The sequence below is a fragment of the Melanerpes formicivorus genome, unplaced genomic scaffold (genome assembly GCF_026170545.1).
Source record: "Melanerpes formicivorus ecotype bairdi unplaced genomic scaffold, bMelFor1.0.p_v2 SCAF_101, whole genome shotgun sequence".
In the NCBI taxonomy this organism is placed as follows: Eukaryota; Metazoa; Chordata; class Aves; order Piciformes; family Picidae; genus Melanerpes; species Melanerpes formicivorus.
Window position 1 is genome coordinate 324,249 of NW_027142453.1, and position 21,516 is coordinate 345,764.

Below are 21,516 nucleotides of genomic sequence, written 5' to 3' on the forward strand. Positions count from 1 at the left end.
ACAACTACCTGAGGGGAGGTTATAGACAGGTGAGAGTTGGTCTCTTCTCCCAGGCAACCAGCACCAGAACAAGAGGACACAGTCTCAAGCTGCACCAGCGGAGGTTTAGGCTGGATGCTAGGAAGAAGTTCTTCCTAGAAAGAGTGATTGGCCATTGGAATGTGCTGCCCAGGGAGATGGTGGAGTCACCACCCCTGGAGGTGTTCAAGAGGGGATTGGATGTGGCACTTGGTGCCATGGTCTAGTCATGAGGTCTGTGGTGACAGGTTGGACTTGATGATCTTTGAGGTCTCTTCCAACCTTGGTGCTACTGTGATACCTGTATATCTGAGGGACTATGTCTGAGCGACCACGACTCTTTAGCACCTTAGGCTTTCCTGAGCGAAGGTGAGAGCAGAAGAAATTTGTCTGTAGCTGTCAGTGTAAATTTCCCAGCAAAATGCTGCAAGGCTTTTTTTTGTTAAGACGAAAAGTAAAGTGCTGACGCAGCACTTTCGGCAGAGCTGCAGAAGAGAATCGCAAAAATCCCTCCACAGATTGTGGTCCTCCAGCAAATACAAACCAGGCTGCAGCTTTCCTCATTGAAAATAGGATAAGAGCAAATACGCTGACAAGGAAAATACAGCTCTATACAACTTCACATCCAATTTAAACAAAGTTCACATCCATTACAAGCCAGGAAGCGTGTTGATATTCACGAGGAACCTGTTTTCCTGTGCCTCAGCAGAACATCCTGAGAGATAAATAGGGGTTGGTCTTCTTCAGAGTAGGATGTTCACTTCTGCCCTCCTTTGGGAACCATGCCAACACAGGAAGCGACTCCTAAATGGAACCTAGAAGGCAGCTTTTAAGTTGGAGTGAGCCTGGATGTGGACTCATCCCACATCATTTCTGAAGGGAGGTTGTAGCCAGGTGGGGGTTGGTCTCTTCTCCTAGGCAACCAGCATCAGAACAAGAGGACCAACCCTGACTGATAGTATGATACTATGATACTAAGAGGACACAGTCTCAAGCTGTGCCAGGGGAGGTTTAGGCTGGGTGTTAGGAAGAAGTTCTTCCCAGAAAGAGTGATTGGTCATTGGAATGTGCTGCCCAGGGAGGTGGTGGAGTCGCCATCACTGGAGGTGTTTAGGGAGAGACTTGATGGGGTGCTTGGTGCCATGGTTTAGTTGATTAGATGGTGTTGGATGATAGGTTGGACTCAATGATCTCAAAGATCTCTTCCAACCTGTTCTATTCTATTCTATTCTATTCTATTCTATTCTATTCTATTCTATTCTATTCTATTCTATTCTATTCTATTCTATTCTACTCTACTCTACTCTACTCTACTCTACTCTACTCTACTTTACTCTGTATTCTATTCTATTCTATTCTATTCTACTCTACTCTGTATTCTATTCTATTCTATTCTACTCTCTATTCTATTCTATTCTACTCTCTATTCTATTCTATTCTATTCTACTCTATTCTACTGCTCAGAGCAGTGACATCTGTGGCATCAGAGCTGGTTGCTCAGGGCTTTACCCACTTGGACCCTGAAAAGACTTCCAAGGTTGGAGACTACAGTAACCCCCTGGGCAACCTGCTGCACTGCCAGCCTCTCCTGGAAGTGAAGCGTTGCAGTAGTGTGGCGTTGGCTGTTGCTGGGTTATCAAATGCCTACAGAAATGAAAGTTAGGCACTCAGCAAGGATATGACAGTCAGACTGACCCATTGCCTGGTGCAGAGGGAAGGCCTCAAGCAATTACTGATGTGATACTGCTCTACTATTGATTCCAGGTGTATAACGTTCACTATACTATGAGCATTAATGGAAAAGTACAAGATGGATCAATGGAAATAGATGCTGGAAACAACTTGGAGACATTCAAAACAGGAAGTGGGAGTGAAGAGGCTGTTGAAGTTCATGATTTTCAGATTGTAAGTATCCACCCTTGTCCTTCATGTAGCAGGCTCCAGTGCTGGACTCTAAGGACATCCCACCCTGCCCCGATATCTCTGTCCCCATCTGTTTCAGCATGAGTTTGGCTGCATCAGGTTTAGCTTTTTATAACACTTGACATTTCAAGAGAGCTACAGTACTCATTCAGAACTAGAAAAATATTCTGCCAGGCTGTGGCACAGCCCTTGTAAGACTTCCTTTGGTTGGAACAGGAAAAAGCACCTCCCCCCTCCCCAGAACACCACCGATTTAGGAGCATGTAATCCACGGAGTAAACCAAGTAGAGACCAAGAAGGGACCATTATACAATGCTGGACCCAAGCAGGTTGCTCTGCCCTGAGCTCAAGGATGGGAGCTGCTCTCCTTGGCTTATTCTGGGTCCATCCTCAAAGGAGAGGATGGAATCATTTAGCATAGCTTATGCATCCATGCACCAAGTGCAGTGCTGGGCCACATGGGCTGACAGCAAACACATTTGGGTGCCCAAGCAACTTGGCTGTGGCTGTTCAGCATAGAGCCTGGACTAACAGATGCCAAATTTTGGCAGAGCTGAGCGACTCAGCCTGGTTCAGCCTGAGTTGCTAAAGGCACATCCATTTAGCAACCCATTTACAGGGCCCAGATCCTGCAATTAATGTCCTCAGGTGTTCAGTCCTCTGTAAGTCAAAGCAGCACCTAAAATAAAGAAACTGCTGCTAGAAAGACTTACCCAGGGATTCTGGAGCAGCAACCTTCCCCTTTGCTGAGTCTAGAAAGGTGAGGAAAGTCATCTCCTTGGTATCTTGGCAAGTACAAACAAATCCATGCCAGGAAACCTAGTACCCCAACTTACCCTACTGCTGTAGTTCAGCCTTTTATGAAACTCTCATTAATATCACCATAGCAACATTATTAGCAACTGAATAAGAGCACCCACAACACACTCTTCTCATTTGCCTTCTCCATTCCACATCTGCACAAAAGCACCAGCCCACTGGAGAGATGCTGAACTCATATTGTCTCCATGCATGCTGCTGGTAAGCTGCTACTTGTCACAAGCAGGTCAGAAATCAGCTTCTAGCATCAATCAGCTACCAGGAGGTCTCAGGGACAGTGCCTGCTTGTAACTACAGTGGGCCAGGGAGAAGCTGAGTGAGAGCAAAGGGATGCTGCCAGTTGGGTTTTGAGCCAAGAATGCACATAAGAAATTGAAGGGATGTGCTTCCAGCGGCCAAGTGTTTGCATTAGCAGCTTTGGACTGACTGGCACCGCTTGAATGATTACACGGTCAGTGAAAGCTTGGATTTGGTAACATTAGGATATCCCCAGCACACTCAACAAAGCCTCATTCCCTTATGCACCAATCTCTTCACAAGCCCTCCCTTCTCTCACTGCTTTAGAACCAGTCATTTTGTTTGGATGGGTGTCTGTCCAGCTGTACATTACTTGTAGGCACACAGGACAAGACTCAGGTGCCTCAGTACAGTCTATCTCAAGCTGCACTAGATGTCCAAGGCATCCTTGATGTTCATATCATAGAATCATAGAATCATAGAGTCATAGAATCATAGAGTCATAGAGTCATAGAATCATAGAGTCATAGAATCATAGAATCATAGAGTCATAGAGTCATAGAATCATAGAATAATAGAGTCATAGAATCATAGATTCATAGAGTCATAGAATCATAGAATCATAGAATCATACAGTCATAGAGTCATAGAATCATAGTCATAGAGTCATAGAGTCATAGAATCATAGAGTCATAGAGTCATAGAATCATAGAGTCATAGAATCATAGAGTCATAGAGTCATAGAATCATAGATTCATAGAATCATAGAGTCATAGAATCGTAGATTCATAGAGTCATAGAATCATAGAATCATAGAGTCAGAGTCATAGAATCATAGAGTCATAGAATCATAGATTCATAAAGTCATAGAATCATAGAATCATAGAGTCATAAAATCATAGAATCAATAGGGTTGGAAAAGACCTCAAAGATCATCAAGTCCAACCTGTCACCCAACACTTCATGACTACTAAAATGAGGTAAGTGAGATGGGTCATGATGACAATCATGTCTGCCCTGTTCTGAAAGCTAGAGTACAGGCAAAAAACACCCAGCACACCTCAAGTGGCACTAGGCAATAATATTTAGGTGGCTGAATGGAGCTTGCACAACCCTATGAAAAACAGGTAACTTTTGCCATCTTCATCAAGGTGGGGAGGGACTTCTCAGGATATCAGGGAGTGATAGGACTAGGGGGAATGGAATGAAGCTGGAGGTGGGGAGATTCAGGCTGGATGTGAGGAGGAAGTTCTTCCCCATGAGAGTGGTGAAGCCCTGGAATGGGTTGTCCAGGGAGGTGGTTGAGGCCCCGTCCCTGGAGGTGTTCAAGACCAGGCTGGATGAGGCTGTGGCCAGCCTGATCTAGTGTGGGGTGTCCCTGCCCATGGCAGGGAGGTTGGAACTGGATGATCCTTGTGGTCCCTTCCAACCCTGACTGATACTATGCCACTATGATCTAATTCATAACATAAGGGAGACCTAAAAACACACAGCAGAAACGCAGCAACTACAGACAAGGTTTCCACACCAAAATGCTGATGCCCAAGGTGCTGGCACTGGGCTGGCAGATATGATCCTGGAGCCCTGCAGCCCTCTGGAGCTGCTGGAATGCCCTTCTCCTGCTTAAAACTAGACATCCACGGTTTAGGAAACTACATTTCACTCTCATAGGCCAGATGAAGGAAGTCCCACACATTTCTGCACCAAATTCCCTGTCATGAGCTTCCCCTTGCTGTCACAGCCATTTATGTGTATAAATTGGACTAAGCTTCCCCCCCCCCTATTTTTGTACATCTGTGTCATAAGGGTGCTGCACCACCAGCTCGCACAATTTCGAGGCTGCCTACGTTAGGTGCCAAGTTGCAGTTCAAATTGTGTCAACTAATTCCTCAACAGAGCTGCTCCAAGTAGCCTGCAGTGGGCACAGAAGCACTTACATAAAACACCCCCAATCTTTCAGAAGCTCTCTGGAAACTTTTAGACCCATTTGACCGAAACTGTAGAAGTAAAATGATGAGGGAAGAGCATCTCATTGCATTTGGCTTTAAATAAGATTCAACCTTTCAACTAGAAATTCAGTTGCAATTTTAGCAGGGCTCAAGCACTTTCCTGGTGGTGGTGAGCTGGGGGGGTGGGGAGGGAGCTGCACACAACCCTCTGCCTTCTGCTTTTGCAGGGCATAACTGGGATTCGTTTTGCTGAAGGAGAAAAGTGTTACATCAAAGCTCAGCCAAAAGCTCACGTCCCCGAAGTTGATGCGATGACTAAAGCGAGCCTCTCGTCTGAGCTGGTAAGGGGTGATTTATTTGCTTGCTTATTTGAAAACACATCTTTGTGTAGAGAGAGAGTCTCAAAGCAGTATTTAAACACAAACAGAAGCACACAGAAACAGCCAGGTTGGAAAAGACCCTCAGGATCATCAGCGAGTTTGCAGTCACCAGCGAGTTTGCAGTCACCAGCAAGTTTGCAGTCACCAGCAAGTTTGCAGATGACACCAAGTTAGGGGCAGATGTTAGTCAGTTGGAGGGTAGAAAGGCTCTGCAGAGGGACCTCAACTGACTGGACAGATGGGCAGAGTCCAATGGGATGGCATTCAACAAGTCCAAGTGCCGAGTGCTACACTTTGGCCATGGCAATCCCATGCAGAGCTACAGGCTGGGGTCAGAGTGGCTGGAGAGCTGCCAAACAGAGAGGGACCTGAGGGTACTGATCGACAGCTGCCTGAATATGAGCCAGCAGTGTGCCCAGGTGGCCAAGAGGGCCAATGGCATCCGGGCCTGCATTAGGAATAGTGTGGCCAGCAGGAGCAGGGAAGTCATTGTGCCCCTGTGGTTAGGCTACGCCTTGAGTCCTGTGTCCAGTTCTGGGCCCCTCAATTCAAGAAGGACATTGAGACTCTTGAACGTGTCCAGAGAAGGGCAACAAGGCTGGGGAGAGGCCTTGAGCACAGCCCTGTGAGGAGAGGCTGAGGGAGCTGGGATTGTTTAGCCTGGAGAAGAGGAGGCTCAGGGGTGACCTCATTGCCGTCTACAACTACCTGAAAGGTGGTTGTAGCTGAGAAGGGGTTGGTCTCTTCTCCCAGGCAACCAGCAGCAGAACAAGGGGACACAGTCTCAAGCTGCAACAGGGGAGGTTTAGACATGCACCAATTCCTATCAGCTCCACAGGAGACCTCAGGGACAAGAGCATCTGCCTGTGATCAGGCACTGCACAAGGCTGGAAGGGAGAGCATGGCAGAAGTGTTTGCTTTAGTCAATGCAAAGAAGGATCATAATTTTCACCCTGGAAGGCCAATCAGATCCTGGGCTGCATCAAGAGAAGTGTGGCCAGCAGGTCAAGGGAGGTGATTCTCCCCTTCTGCTTAGCTCTTCTGAGACCCCACCTGGAGTACTGCGTCCAGTTCTGGAGCCCCTATTCCAAGAGGGATCTGGAGGTGCTGGAAGGTGTCCAGAGAAGGGCCATGAGGATGAGCAGAGGGCTGGAGCACCTCTCCTATGAGGACAGACTGAAGGAGTTGGGGCTGTTCAGTCTGGAGGAGAGAAGGCTCCCAGGTGACCTCATTGTGGCCTTCCAGTATCTGAAGGGGGCCTACAGGAAGGCTGGGGAGGGACTTCTCAGGTATCAGGTAGTGATAGGACTAGGGGTAATGGAATGAAGCTGGAGGTGGGGAGATTGAGGCTGGAGGTGAGGAGGAAGTTCTTCCCCATGAGAGTGGTGAAGCCTTAGAATGGATTGTCTAGGTAGGTGGTTGAGGCCCCATCCCTGCAGGTGTTTAAGAGTAGAATGGATGAGGCTGTGGCCAGCCTGATGTAGTGTGGGGTGTCCCTGCCCATGGCAGGGGGGTTGGAACTGGATGATTCTTGTGGTCCCTTCCTTCCCTGACTGATACTATGATACTATGAGAATAGATGCCAGAAGATTTCTATCAACACTCTTGGGCAGAAGCAGGGGCTCCATCACTCAGGTCCTCTGAAACAGTCAATAAAGAGGAACTGTGGAAAACCTTATTGCAAGAATTCAGCTAACTCAGAAGAAATAACAGCACAAAAATGAATGAATTTGCCTTCTTAGCAAACTGCATTTTAGCTCATAGGGTGAGCTACATTTTGTGGAATCCACTTCACAGTTCCCATCCAGATACCACCAAAAGCTCTCTTTACTTCACACTCCCATTAAAAAAATCTATCAATTTAGGTGGACAAAGGCAGAGTTTCCTAGAGCTCAAAGCTCCAAACCCCATCAGTCATACAGGAATGGCTCCAGTGATTCGACTGCAGCTGAGCCTGGATGCTGGCAGGGGCTAAGAACTGGCAAGAGAGCACAGGAGAGTTGCAATCTCTTTCCCTGGGTTTGCTCCACTCCTGAGAAAATAAAAGCAGATGCAAATAGCTGGGAGAGAGGCACTGTTAAGGCTGCTCCCACCTGCAGAAGTGCTGCATTTACTGAACACCTACTTTAAAACAACAGGGAAAAGGGTCACTCTGAGTCAAGTCAGCACTAGGCACAAGACCCTCTGAAGCTTCCCCACATTAGGGAAAGGATCTTGCCCAAATTCCAGTATATCATTACCATCTCACCTTATTTAAAAGGCAGGCTGGGTTTCTTGACTTCATTAGCATGACTGCCTGAAGTCAAGGTTTTAACTTTTCATCTTTTTGTAAGAATGAAGTCACAGTCCTGAAGGCATTAGCCTAGAATGGTGAGAGAGTCATTTCTAATCTTCTGCCTGGCTGCAGTAAACCTATTTCTTTGTCCTGTTGTTCTGTGAACCTACACAACATGCAGTGTTACATGCTGGGATCAGAGTGGCTGGAGAGTGGCCAGGCAGAAAGGGACCTGGGGGTACTGGTTAATGGTAGGCTGAGCATGAGCCAGCAGTGTGCCCAGGCAGCCAAGAAGGCCAATGGCATCCTGGCCTGCATCAGGAACAGTGTGGCCAGCAGTAGCAAGGAGGTCATTGTGCCCCTGGACTCAGCACTGGTTAGGCCACACCTTGAGTCCTGTGTCCAGTTCTGGGCTCCTCACTTCAGGAAAGATGTTGACTTGCTGGAACGAGTCCAGAGAAGGGCAACAAAGCTGGGGAGAGGTCTGGAGCACAAGCCCTCTGAGGAGAGACTGAGGGAGCTGGGGTTGCTTAGCCTGGAGAAGAGGAGGCTCAGGGGAGACCTTCTTGCTCTCTACAACTACCTGAAGGGAGGTTGTGGCCAGGGGAGGGTTGGTCTCTTCTCCCAGACAACCAGCACCAGAACAAGAGGACACAGTCTCAAGGTGCACCAGGGGAGGTTTAGGCTGGATGTAAGGAAGAAGTTCTCCACAGAAAGAGTGATTGGCCATTGGAATGGGCTGCCCAGAGAGGTGGTGGAGTCACCATCACTGGAGGTGTTTAGGAAGAGACTTGCTGGGGTGCTTGGTGCCATGGTTTAGTTGATTAGATAGTATTGGTTGATAGGTTGGACTCAATGATCTCAAAGGTCTTTTGCAACCTGGTCTATTCTATTCTATTCTATTCTATTCTATTCTATTCTGTTCTGTTCTGTTCTGTTCTGTCCTATCCTATCCTATCCTATCCTATCCTAGTCTAACTGCTCCAGAAAATCACATGCACAGAGGCCAAAACAAGCATCCAACCTGGTGCTACCTTTGGCACATTAACTTTTCCCTGGTGCTCAGCATCCAGGTTTGATGTATGCTGGGAACAGCAAAGCAGTATTTCTCCTTCTAGGACAAGCCCTCTCTCTTGATGTTATGATTCTGATACACACATACTTAGGGGAAATCATGCACACCCTGTTTCCTTACTAACACATATCCTACCCAACACTGCCTATAAACGTGGTTGATTAAAATAAGCTTTTAGAGATACCCAAATTCTGCCTGCTCTCCGGTCAGGATCACCTCAAACAGAAACGGTGGATGTAGTTTTATTTATGAAACCCAGGCTCAGAGCTTTCTGCTGCTGATAAAAGCTTAAGTGGGGGGAATATAAATAAGGAGCACTTCTCACTAGACAGATTGGAGAGCGAACCCAAATGACTTGAGACCCACCAAAGAAATCAATACAACACACTAAAGGAACAACAGCGCCGGGGTAAATTGATCTAGTCAGTTACATAACAAGTTCTGATGACTTTTATGGAAGCAATTGAAAATGTTAACTCTGGAATCACACTGGCTCTGATGATTCAGAAGCTGGTTTTTCTTTTAACGTTTCGCTGCTGCCACCGCAATGCTTCCACGTTTTATGTAAAATAATACTTTGAACTAACAACTTTAAAGAATCAATCACCGGCATTTTCCCACGTTACTTTGAAGATATGAGCCCCCCAAAAAAACCTGCAGGGCACACTTCAAAAAGGCAGGCTCCTTTAACTTGCACTCCAAGCTTTTGGTCAATTGAATTGCTTTTAGCAAATGAGACCTTTAATCAGACTGATCACGTTGGCTTACAACTGGAAGCTGGAGCGGTTTGCAAGCTATAACCCTCTCTGAAACTTCTAAACAAGACTTTCCCCTCCCCAGCCCCTTACTGTAAATACAAGTTGAATCTTGAGAAAAGATCAGATGAGAGCAGGTCATGATAAAAGATCAGGGTCTTGTTTTAAGCTGCAATTATTTCATTGCTGCTTTTCTGAAGGAGGCAAATGTTCATGGTTTCAGACAACTGAAAATCAGGTGCTCTGGGCTGAAAGAACAGAACAGAACAGAACAGAACAGAACAGAATAGAATAGAATAGAATAGAATAGAAAGAATAGAATAGAATAGAATTAACCAGGTTGGAAAATACCTTTGAGATCATCAAGTCCAACCCATCACCCAACACTATCTAATCAACTAAACTATGGCACCAAGTGCCTCATCCAGTTTCTTCCCAAACACCTCCAGTGATGGTGACTCTACCACCTCCTTGGGCAGCACATTCCAATGGCCAATCTCTCTTTCTGTCAAGAACTTCTTCCTAACATCCTGCCTAAACCTCCCCTGGCACAGCTTGAGACCGTGTCCTCTTGTTCTGGTGTTGGTTGTCTGGGAGAAGAGACCAACCCCCAACCGTCTACAACCTTCCCTCAGGGAGCTGTAGACGGCAATGAGGTCTCCCCTGAGTCTCCTCTTCTCCAGGCTAAGCAACCCCAGCTCCCTCAGCCTCTCCTCGTAGAGCTTGTGCTCAAGGCCTCTACCCAGGTTTGTTGCCCTTCTCTGGACACCTTCCAGCAACTCAACATCCTTCCTAAACTGAGTGGCCCAGAACTGGACACAGGACTCAAGGTGTGGCCTAGCCAGTGCTGACTCTAGGGGCACAATCACTTCCCTGCTGCTGCTGGCCACAGTGTTCCTGATACAGGCCAGGATGCCATTGGCCTTCTTGGCCACCTGGACACACTGCTGGTTCATGTTCAGCCTACCATCAACCAGAACCTCCAGGTCCCTTTCTGTTTGGCAGCTCTCCAGCCACTCTGACCCCAGCCTGTAGCACTGCATGGGGTTGCTGTGGCCAATGTGCAGAACCCTGCACTTAGATGTGTTCAATCTCATGCCCTTGGACTCTGCCCATCTGTCCAGCTTGTCAAGGTCACTCTGCAGAGCCCTTCTACCCTCTAACAGATCAACTCCTGCCCCCAGCTTGGTGTCATCTGTAAATTTACTGATGATGGACTCAATGCCCTCACCCAGATCATCAATAAAGATATTGAACAGGATGTGGTCCAGCACTGATCCCTGGGGGACACCACTGGTGACTGGCTGCCAACTGGATGTGGCACCATTCACCAAATGCTCTGGGCTCAGCCCTCCAGCCAGTTCCTAACGCAGCACAGAGTGCACCTGTCCAAGATCTCTGACACCTCATCTTGTACATGAGGGAAAAGCCTTCTAAGAGAGAGAGATGGGTGAAACCTTAGCCTCAGCAAAGCTGACAGTTCAATGGTGGCAGCCTTTACTCGAGCTTTGGCTCAGTACAATGAGCTCATGTTCACGTTACAGAAGGGTGCCCGGTATCAGCTGCAGCAGGGGGTCACGCAGCTTGATGCTCACGAATTAAGAGCGAGTAGGCACATGTCCGTTCACTGAGTAGCAAAGGATTTATGCTCTTCTATTTGCAGGAAGATGAAATCATGCCTGTAAGATTTGATGACAACTCCCTTATCTGGGTGGCTGCAGATGAGCCTATCAAGCACAACAACTTCCTAAGCCCCAAAATTTTAGAGCTTTGCGGCGATCTTCCCATTTTCTGGCTGCGACCAACATATCCCAAAGGTAACACTTCTTGTATTTGAAAACTCTGCTACCCCTCCCTTCATAGAATCACAGAATCAAAAAGGTTGGAAAAGACTTTTGAGATCACAGAACCACAGAATCACCAAACCACCAAGTTGAAACAGATCTCAAAGATCATCAAGTCCAACCTGTCACCGCAGACCTCATGACTAGACCATAGCACCAAGTGCCATGTCCAGTCCCCTCTTGAACACCCCCAGGGATGGTGACTCCACCACCTCCCTGGACAGCACATTCCAATGCCTAACAACTCTATCAGTGAGGAACTTTCTCCTCACCTCCAGCCTAAACCTCCCCTGGTGCAGCTTGAGACTGTGTCCTCTTGTTCTGGTGCTGGTTGCCTGGGAGAAAAGACCAACCCCCACCTGGCTCCAACCTCCCTTCAGGTAGTTGTAGAGAGCAATGAGGTCTCCCCTGAGCCTCCTCTTCTCCAGGCTAAACAATCCCAGCTCCCTCAGTGTCTCCTCATAGAGCTTGGGCTCGAGGCCTCTCCCCAGCTTTGTTGCCCTTCTCTGGACACGTGGAAGTGTCTCAATGTCCTTCCTAAACTGAGGAGCCCAGAACTGGACACAGGACTCAAGGTGTGGCCTAACCAGTGCAGAGTACAGGGGCACAATGACCTCCCTGCTCCTGCTGGCCACACTACTTCTGATCCAGGCCAGGAGGCCATTGGCCCTCTTGGCTGCCTGGGCACACTGCTGGCTCATGTTCAGCCTACTATCAACCAGTACCTCCAGGTCCCTCTCTGCCTGGCCACTCTCCAGCCACTCTGACCCCAGCCTGTAGCACTGCATGGAGTTGTTGTGGCCAATGTGTAGAACCCAGCACTGGGATGTGTATTTTGCATACCTCATTGGGCAACAAAAGAACAGCATCAAAGCTGTCCAGAAGCTGCTTCCACCAGTTTCACCAGCTGCCCTTGGGTGCAAGGGCACCAGTCTGTCATGAAAGCACTTCTAAAAAATGAGATGTGTGTGATTAACCTTGCTAGTGCTGGCAACTGCTGCTGAGTTAGCATCAGTGACCACAAGGCTGGTCAAAAAAACCCGAACAAATGTCCTCACATCAGGCTTGCCTTAAGGGGAGGAAAAGGGGGGGGGAGGGGAAAAAACCAAAAGACAATCTTTTGGCTGGACACTGGCTGCAGATACAGTGTAGGAAGGCAAGTAGCACCCATGGGGATTAATTTTGCTTCCATACAGTTTTGTCCTTTCCCCTGCCCCTAACCTCCCTGGTTTTTTCATGTTTAGAGAAATCACAAAAGCCTTAGAGAATCTGAGTCCAACATGATGGCATTCAACAAGTCCAAGTGCCAGGTGCTGCACTTTGGCCACAACTACCCCATGCTGTGCTACAAGCTGAGGTTGGAGTGGCTGGAGAGTGGCCAGGCAGAAAGGGACCTGGAGGTAGTGGTCGATGGTAGGTTAAACATGAGCCAGCAGTGTGCCCAGGTGGCCAAGAAGGCCAATGGCATCCTGGCCTGCATTAGGAATAGTGTGGCCAGCAGGAGCAGGGAGGTCATTGTGCCCCTGGACTCTGCATTGCCTAGGCCACACCTTGAGTCCTGTGTCCAGTTCTGGGCCCCTCAATTTATGGAGGATACTGAGACACTTGAACGTGTCCAGAGAGGGGCAATGAGGCTGGGGATGGGTTTGAGGAACAAGCCCTATGAGGAGAGGCTGAGGGAGCTGGGGTTGCTTAGCCTGGAGAAGAGGAGGCTCAGGGGAGACCTTCTTGCTCTCTACAGCTACCTGAAGGGAGGTTGTAGCCCAGGCAATCAGCACCAGAACAAGAGAACACAGTCTCAAACTGCACCAGGGGAAGTTTAGGCTTGAGGTGAGGAGAAAGTTCTTCCCAGAAAGAGTGATTGGCCATTGGAATGGGCTGCTAAGGGAGATGGTGGAGTCACCATCACTGGAGGTGTTCAAGAGGGCACTGGATGTGGCACTTGGTGCCATGGTTTACTAGTCATGAGGTCTTGGATGATAGGTTGATGATCTTTGAGGTCTTTGCCAACCTTATTGATTCTATGATTCTATGAATATGTGGATAAATCCAAGGCCATGCAGAATATGAGACTCCCTTGTGATTACTTTTTCAGCTACCCCAAGGAGAGAAATGAAGAGAAACAAACGCCAATCAGAGTCAAACTTTGATATGGAAGACATGGACGCTTCTAGGGAAGAAGTAAACTCCAGGTTAGCCACCATGCAGCTGACTCAAGACCTTGATCATCTGTCTAATGAAACCAGGCCAATAGGACAAGAAACTGATCAAACAGTTAATCCAGACAACCCATATAATGTAAGTATTTGCACTGTAACCTTACAGAGCCTGAGACAGTTGTAGATGAGCAATAGAGGTGATTTGGAGTGTATTGTTTGTTGGGGTTTAGGGGTTTTTCTTAGGGAAAAAAGAAAATCTGGCCTGCATTAGGAATAGTGACCAGGCTGGATGAGGCTCTGGCCAGGCTGATCTAGTGTGGGGTGTCCCTGCCCATGGCAGGGGGGTTGGAACTAGATGATCCTTGTGGTCCCTTCCAACCCTGACTGATACTATGATACTATGATACTAGTGTGGCCAGCAGGAGCAGGGAAGTCATTGTGCCCCTGGACTCTGCATTGGTTAGGCCACACCTTGAGTCCTGTGTCCAGTTCTGGGCCCCTCAGTTTAAGAAGGACATCGAGACACTTGAACGTGTCCAGAGAAGGGCAACAAGGCTGGGGAGAGGCCTTGAGCACAGCCCTATGAGGAGAGGCTGAGGGAGCTGGGGTTGTTTAGCCTGGAGAAGAGGAGGCTCAGGGGTGACCTCATTGCCCTCTACAACTACCTGAAGGGTGGTTGTAGCCAGGAAGGGGTTGGTCTCTTCTCCCAGGCAACCAGCACCAGAACAAGGGGACACAGTCTCAAGCTGTGCCAGGGGAAGTTTAGGCCTGAGGTGAGGAGAAAGTTCTTCACTGAGAGAGTGATTGGTCATTGGAATGTGCTGCCCAGGGAGGTGGTGGAGTCACTGTCCCTGGAGGTGTTCAAGAGGGGATTGGACGTGGCACTTGGTGCTATGGTCTAGTCATGAGGTCTGTGGTGACAGGCTGGGCTCGATGATCCTCGAGGTCTCTTCCAACCTTAGCGATACTGTGATACTGTCTTCACCCATTCAGCTTAGCACTGATACTGCGTACTTGTAAAACACCTAAGAAGTTCAAAAAAAGTCTTCCCTCAGTCCATTTCTCCTTCCCTCATCCCAGTTTTCATTAAGACTTCAGCCTGAAGCAAGCACAAGTGCTTGAGGTGGCAAGATTAAGGCAAGCTGATGCCAAGCTGCTTTTCAGGGTTTCCATATGGATGTATGGAAGCAGTACTGTAGGTAGCTGACAAGGATAGCACCTTCTGAGAACAAACCAAAGCTAGTCTTGAACAGACAGCTCAAGCCCATCATTTCCATTGGAATGGGCTGTCCAGGGAGGTGGTGGAGTCACCATCTCTGGAGGTGTTCAAGAGAATAGAATAGAATAGAATAGAATAGAATAGAATAGAATAGAATAGACCAGACCAGGTTGGAAGAGACCTTCAAGATCATCGCGTCCAACCCATCAACCAATCCAACCCACCTAAACAACTAACCCATGGCACTAAGTACCCCATCAGGTCTCCTCCTGAACACCTCCAGTGATGGTGACTCCACCACCTCCCCAGGCAGCACATTCCAATGGGCAATCACTCTCTCTGTGTAGAACTTCTTCCTAACATCCAACCTAAACCTCCCCTGGTGCAGCCTGAGACTGTGTCCTCTCATTCTGGTACTGGCTGCCTGGGAGAAGAGACCATCATCTGCCTGTCTACAACCTCCCTTCAAGTAGTTGGAGAGAGCAATAAGGTCACCCCTGAGCCTCCTCTTCTCCAGGCTAAGCAACCCCAGCTCCTTGAGCCTCTTCTCATAGGGCTTGTGTCCCAAGCCCCTCACCAACTTTGTTGCCCTTCTCTGGACACGCAAGTCAACATCCTTCCTAAACTACACTGTTCCTGATGCAGGCCAGGATGCCATTTACCCTCCTGGCTGCCTGGGCACACTGCTGGCTCATGTTCAGCCTACCATCGACTAGTACCCCCAGGTCCCTCTCCACCTGGCAACTCTCCAGCCACTCTGGGGCTGGGGCCTGTAGCTCTGCATGGGGTTGTTGTGGCCAATGTGCAGAACCCAGCACTTGGATGTGTTCAATCTCACGCCCTTGGACTCTGCCCATCTGTCCAGCCTGTCGAGGTCTCTCTGCAGAGCCTCTCTACCCTCCAGCAGATCAACTCCTGCCCCCAGCTTGGTGTCGTCAGCAAATTTACTGATGATGGACTCAATGCCCTCATCCAGATCATCAATAAAGATGTTAAAGAGCACAGGGCCCAGCACTGATCCCTGGGGCACACCACTAGTGACTGGCTGCCAGCTGGCTGTGGCACCATTCACCACCACTCTCTGGGCTCAGCCCTCCAGCCAGTTCCTAACCCATCGCAGTGTGCTCCCTTCCAAGCCATGGGCTGACAGCTTGGCCAGGAGTTTGCTATGGGGGATGGTGTCAAAGGCTTTGCTGACGTAGACCACATCCACAGGCCTCCCCACATCCACCAGGCGGGGATGAGGCACTTGGTGCCATGGTTTAGTAGTCATGAGGTGTTGGGTGACAGGTTGGACTTGGTGATCCTTGAGGTCTTTTCCAACCTTATTGGTTCTATGATTCTGTGATTTACTGACAATGTGAAGAGGGAGTCCAGTAGCTAGAAACATGCTTTGCTCTCTAATAGAAATCAGTATTAGAAGGAGAGCATTAGTAGTGTCTGGCTGCAAAGAGATTAGAATAAGACCAAATGAATCTGTTTCCTCAGCCTCTTCTTTACCAAGGTAAATGCCCCCAACCTAGCACACAATTGTTAAGAGAACTTGTTTAGAAACAGCAACAGTGGGTGGAGGAAGCCTACTGCAGAACTTGTTCTCACTCTTCAAGATGAAGCAGCCCATAGAAAGAGCACAAGAGCCACCCCACTGCGTCCCAACACCTCTGCTGCACCGCAGGAAAACTGACTGTACAGCAGGCACCTTACAGTCTGCTGCACCAGCGCCAGACAATTTACACCCACCATTTGGTGCAGCAGGAGTAAGTCATTTTAATACAACACTGTCACAAGATAAATGCCTCCTGCTTTGGAAATAAGTCCCAGCTCTGACTTGACATTTATGCAGCAGCAGGAGATCATTATACTGTGACAGCATTCTGCCGAGTTGACATCCCTTAATTAAACTTAAATTAATCACTCCGAGTAAAACGAATCTAAACCGGCTCTCTCATGAGGTCAGTGAGACAGCAGCAGTACTGCAATGTAACTCCTCACAGCTACCAACATGACCACATCCATGGAGTCTGAGCTGCCCTGCCTCTGGAGAGCAGGGGCATTCTGCCAGCCATTGGGCCCCTGGGCCAAATGGAAAAGATCCAGTTAGATATGGTCACCTACAGGGCAGGATTCACCTTCACTAACAGTGATGCTGTAGGTGCCTAGATCCCAAGCTTTCTTTAGAGACTGATTCATTTCATTCAAAAAAAGACCACTCATTATATGCTGCAGGTCTTTCCTGTAGGATGAAATGAATCCTCCCTACAGCTGCTTTTCTTCATCTAATAAGGGTGGATTCTGGACAATGAGCTGAGCAGTAGAAGTTCACACTGCAGGTATCTGACATCAAGGATAATGAATCCTGCCCAGGGAAACATTACCCTCCCTGTGACTGGGGATAGAGTAGGATAGGATAGGATAGGATAGGATAGGATAGGATAGGATAGGATAGGATAGGATAGGATAGGATAGGATGGGATGGGATGGGATGGGATGGGATGGGATGGGATGGGATGGGATGGGATGGAATGGAATGGAATAGAATAGAATAGAATAGAATAGAATAGAATAGAATAGAATAGAATAGAATAGAATAGAATAGAATAGAATAGAATAGAATAGAATAGAATAGAATAGAATAGAACCGAACCAGGTTGGAAAAGACCTTTGAGATCATTGAGTCCAACCCATCACCCAGCACCATCTAATCAACTAACCATGGCACCAAGCACCCCATCCAGTCTCTTCCTAAACACCTCCAATGATGGTGACTCCACCACCTCCCTGGGCAGCCCATTCCAATGGGCAATCACTCTCTCTATGAAGAATTTCTTCCCAACATTCAGCCTAAACCTCTCCTGGTGCACCTTGAGACTGTGTCCTCTTGTTCTGGTGCTGGTTGCCTGGGAGAGGAGACCAACCCCCACCTGCCTACGACCTCCCTTCAGGCAGCTGTAGACAGCAAGAAGGTCTCCTCTGAGCCTCCTCTTCTCCAGGCTAAGCAACCCCAACTCTCTCAGCCTCCCCTAATAGGCAGGGCTTGTGCTCTAAACCCCTCCCCAGCTTTGTTGCCCTTCTCTGGACAGCAGCTCTGTTGACTTTAACAGATCCAAGAGCTCAGCTTTTATGCCCTTTGTAGGGTTAACAGGATCACCTGCAGATTCTGCATCTTCTGAGCATGAGAGCATTAGGATGACATTTACTATTTTGCATTTCAGCAACTGGAAGGTGAAGGGATGGCTTTTGACCCCATGCTGGATCACCTAGGCGTGTGCTGCATCGAATGCAGACGAAGCTACACGCAGTGCCAGAGAATCTGTGAGCCTCTCCTGGGCTACTACCCCTGGCCTTACAACTACCAAGGCTGCCGTACCGCCTGCCGAATCATCATGCCCTGCAGCTGGTGGGTGGCTCGTATCATGGGTGTTGTGTGAGAAGAGCCAGTCAGAGCCTCGACAAAACAAAAAGGGATGCAATGACAACAAGCTGGCAAGAGCCTACAACCAAAGCAGCGGCACCAATCCTGGCTTTGAAAAACCAATCTGTGTATTCCTGCCCCAAAAGCAAGGTCAGATGTTCTAACTGTACATAGAAATCTGAAGTTAACCTCCTATTAGCTTTACAAATGACAAGGGCATACTAGCACTTACTGAATTCAAAAACTAAGATATTCCCCCCCCCAAGAAAAAAAAAAAGCAGTATTAAACTTTGCTCACGAGCTGGTTTAGCAGTCCAGAAGCTTGCTCATCAATCCAAATGCAGCCTTTCACAACAAAACCCTTTCTTTCCAAGCTGCATGCAAAAATTTACATCCAATTAGGCAACTAGCTCAACTGGCGCACTTGGGGAGTACCTTTCATCCATGTGGCGTGCTTAAATAAATCACAAGTTAAGTTGCTCCCCGTTGCTACTCAGACTGAGTTGCCAGGTCATTATGAATGGTTATAAACCAATTACAGCATACCTTTCCCACAAAGCTGCTCCAGGGGACGGGGGGGAAGGCACACATTGTGCCACATCGGAAACGAGCGGCAGGACAAGGGAGCGCAGGAGGGAATGTGTGTGGCTGCAGAATCAAAACCCTTCGCACATCCCAACATCAAAGAAGCCCCAGCATCAGGAATCCTGTATCCACGACACCGCTCTGGTGTCTAGCAAGTATCTGCTATCCAGCTACTATGGCAGAAGTATTTACATGCAGTTGGAGACCAGAGGCTCGAGACCCTTCAGGATCTGTAACAGCCACTGTATTTATAAATCCTTGAACTAGACACTTTTGACACAAGATTACAACCCCTCTTTATTCCACATGGTTAGCAGCCATTCATGCTAGCTCCTTGAGCTCTGCTGAAGCTAACCTCCATTTCCTGCAAGAGAAACCTACGTACCAGAAAGGAGAAAAGAAAAAACAGAGAAGAGGGAAAAAAAGTTTCTGTCCTCATCCTTTTTTGCTTAGGTGAACTCTGAAATAGTTAGGATTAATCCTACTGCATATTAAAACACTGAAATAGAATAGAATAGAAATAACCAGGTTGGAAAAGACCTTTGAGATCATTGAGTGCAACCTATCACCCAACACCATCTAATCAACTAAACCATGGCACCAAGTGCCACATCCAGTCTCTCCCTAAACACCTCCAGTGATGGTGACTCCACCATCTCCCTAGGCAGCACATTCCAATGGCCAATCTCTCTTTCTGTCAAGAACTTCTTCCTAACATCCAGCCTAAGCCTCCCCTGGCACAGCTTGAGACTGTCTCCTCTTGTTCTGGGGCTGGTTGCCTGGGAGAGGAGACCAAACCCCCCCTGGCTACAATCTCACTTCAGGTAGTTGTGGACAGCAAGAAGGTCTCCCCTGAGCCTCCTCTTCTCCGGGCTAAGCAACCCCAGCTCCCTCAGCCTCTCCTCACAGGGCTGTGCTCCAAACCCCTCCCCAGCTTTGTTGCCCTTCTCTGGACACGTTCCAGCAACTCAACATCTTTCCTAAACTGAGGGGCCCAGAACTGGACTCAGTACTCAAGGTGTTGCCTAGCCAGTGCTGAGTCCAGGGGCAAAATGACTTCCCTGCTCCTGCTGGCCACACTATTCCTGATGCAGGCCAGGATGCCATTGGCTTTCTTGGCCACCTGGGCACACTGCAGGCTCGTGTTCAGCCTACTATCAACCAGTACTCCCAGGTCCCTTTCTGCCTGGCTGCTTTCCCACCACTCTGTCCCCAGCATGTAGCACTAAGGAAGGTACTAAGCTGAAACACTCATAAAGATGAAATGATTTAGGACTTCCAGCCATGAACAACAAGGATAGTGGTATTATGCTGCCTTCATCTATACTATAAGCCTTGAACCCTACCATTAAATTTATGGAGCTATCTCTACATGGGCTTCATAAACAGAATGGTCCAATTCTTCTTGAAGTTCAACTCTCTGGAGCATTAATTTTTGTGACTGAACAGCTCTTGGGATGTTGCAAGCCCAGTAATGTTATTAACACTGGGTGAGACACAGAAAAGAGGAATTAATTTGACATAATCACAGCTTAAGGAAAATAAAGACAAGCTCATGTGGGATGCTAAACCGCCTATCAAAAAGAGCAAAGTGTTAAAGGAGAGCAAGATGAGAATAGAATTCAGTATTTGGTTCTTCTGCAGCTTTGTTTAATACAAGCTTCACCTTCCCTTAATCTGAGGGACAGACTCACTTTGAAATGTTTAAATTAAAGCCCTCTTAAAGTGGGATCTCGAGGCCTGTTCCGTTTGAGTTTCTGCTGCTTCACATGAAAATGACCTTGATCATGATGTTGTTTTTGGAGTCTGTCGTTTGTGTGCTTAGAAAAGTCCATTTCTCTTTCTGTCTGTATTGGTTTTTTTTACTGCAGATTAAACAAATACCTTTAAAAATGGCAATTGCTTTCTGTGCTTTTTTTCAATGTGGAAAGTGTGACAGTACCTTCACAGAACCACACAATCACCAAGGTTGGAAGAGACCTCAAAGATCACCAAGTCCAACTTGTCACCACAGACCTCCTGTCTAAACCATGGCACCAAGTGCCACGTCCAATCCCCTCTTGAACACCTCCAGGGATGGTGACTCCACCACCTCCCTGGGCAGCACATTCCAATGGCAAGTGACTCTCTCTGCAAAGAACTTCCTCCTCACCTCGAGCCTAAACTTGCCCTGGGGCAGCTTGAGACTGTGTCCTCTTGTTCCGGTGCTAGTTGCTTGGGAGAAGAGACCAACCCCTTCCTGGCTACAACCACCCTTCAGGTAGTCGTAGAGAGCAATGAGGTCTCCCCTGAGCCTTCTCTTCTCCAGGCTAAACAACCCCAGCTCCCTCAGCCTCTCCTCAGAGGGCTTGTGCTTGAGGCCTCTCCCCAGCCTCATTGCCCTCAAGCGGAGGAAACCAGGTGATCAGCAAGTGAAACATTGAAGGCAAAAAGAAGGATATATGACTGTATATGAATCACAGAGTCTATTTGGTTTAGAAGTGACCTTCAAGATCATGCAGTCCAACCCTCGCTCCAACACTAAATCACATCCCTAAGTGCCAGGTCTGCGTGCTGCTTAAACACCTCCAGGGACAGTATCAGTATCAGTATCACTAAGGTTGGAAGAGACCTCAAAGATCATCGAGTCCAACCTGTCACCACAGACCTCATGACTAGAGTAGGGAGGACACTACAGCCCACTGCAGGCTTTAACTCACGACCTTCCCCTTAAGGGTCTGATGTGCTACCAACTGAGCCACCTTTTCTTCTATCAGTGACTCCAGCGCTGCCCTGGGAAGACCAATCCAATGTTTGATAACCCTTTCAGTGAAGAAGTATTTCCTAATATCTAGCCTAAAGATCCCTGCTGCCACTTGTATACACT

General features: G+C 48.1%; 1 protein-coding gene across 1 annotated transcript; it reads left to right on the plus strand.

The window, feature by feature from the left end:
- Positions 1-1,792: 1,792 nt before the first annotated feature.
- On the plus strand, positions 1,793-20,540 carry CNMD (chondromodulin). Its single transcript, XM_068166486.1, has 5 exons — positions 1,793-1,923; positions 5,174-5,287; positions 11,095-11,248; positions 13,371-13,573; positions 17,866-20,540. Exons 1-5 carry the CDS (start codon positions 1,804-1,806, stop codon positions 18,079-18,081), a joined length of 807 nt encoding a protein of 268 aa, XP_068022587.1. The 5' UTR covers positions 1,793-1,803; the 3' UTR covers positions 18,082-20,540.
- Positions 20,541-21,516: the final 976 nt, after the last annotated feature.

Coding starts and splice junctions, on each gene's coding strand:
- CNMD (XM_068166486.1), top strand. CDS start 1,804: ATGAGCATTAATGGAAAAGTACAAGATGGATCAATGGAAATAGATGCT. Junction 1,924..5,173: donor AAGTTCATGATTTTCAGATT/GTAAGTATCCAC, acceptor CTGCTTTTGCAG/GGCATAACTGGGATTCGTTT. Junction 13,574..17,865: donor ATCCAGACAACCCATATAAT/GTAAGTATTTGC, acceptor TTTGCATTTCAG/CAACTGGAAGGTGAAGGGAT.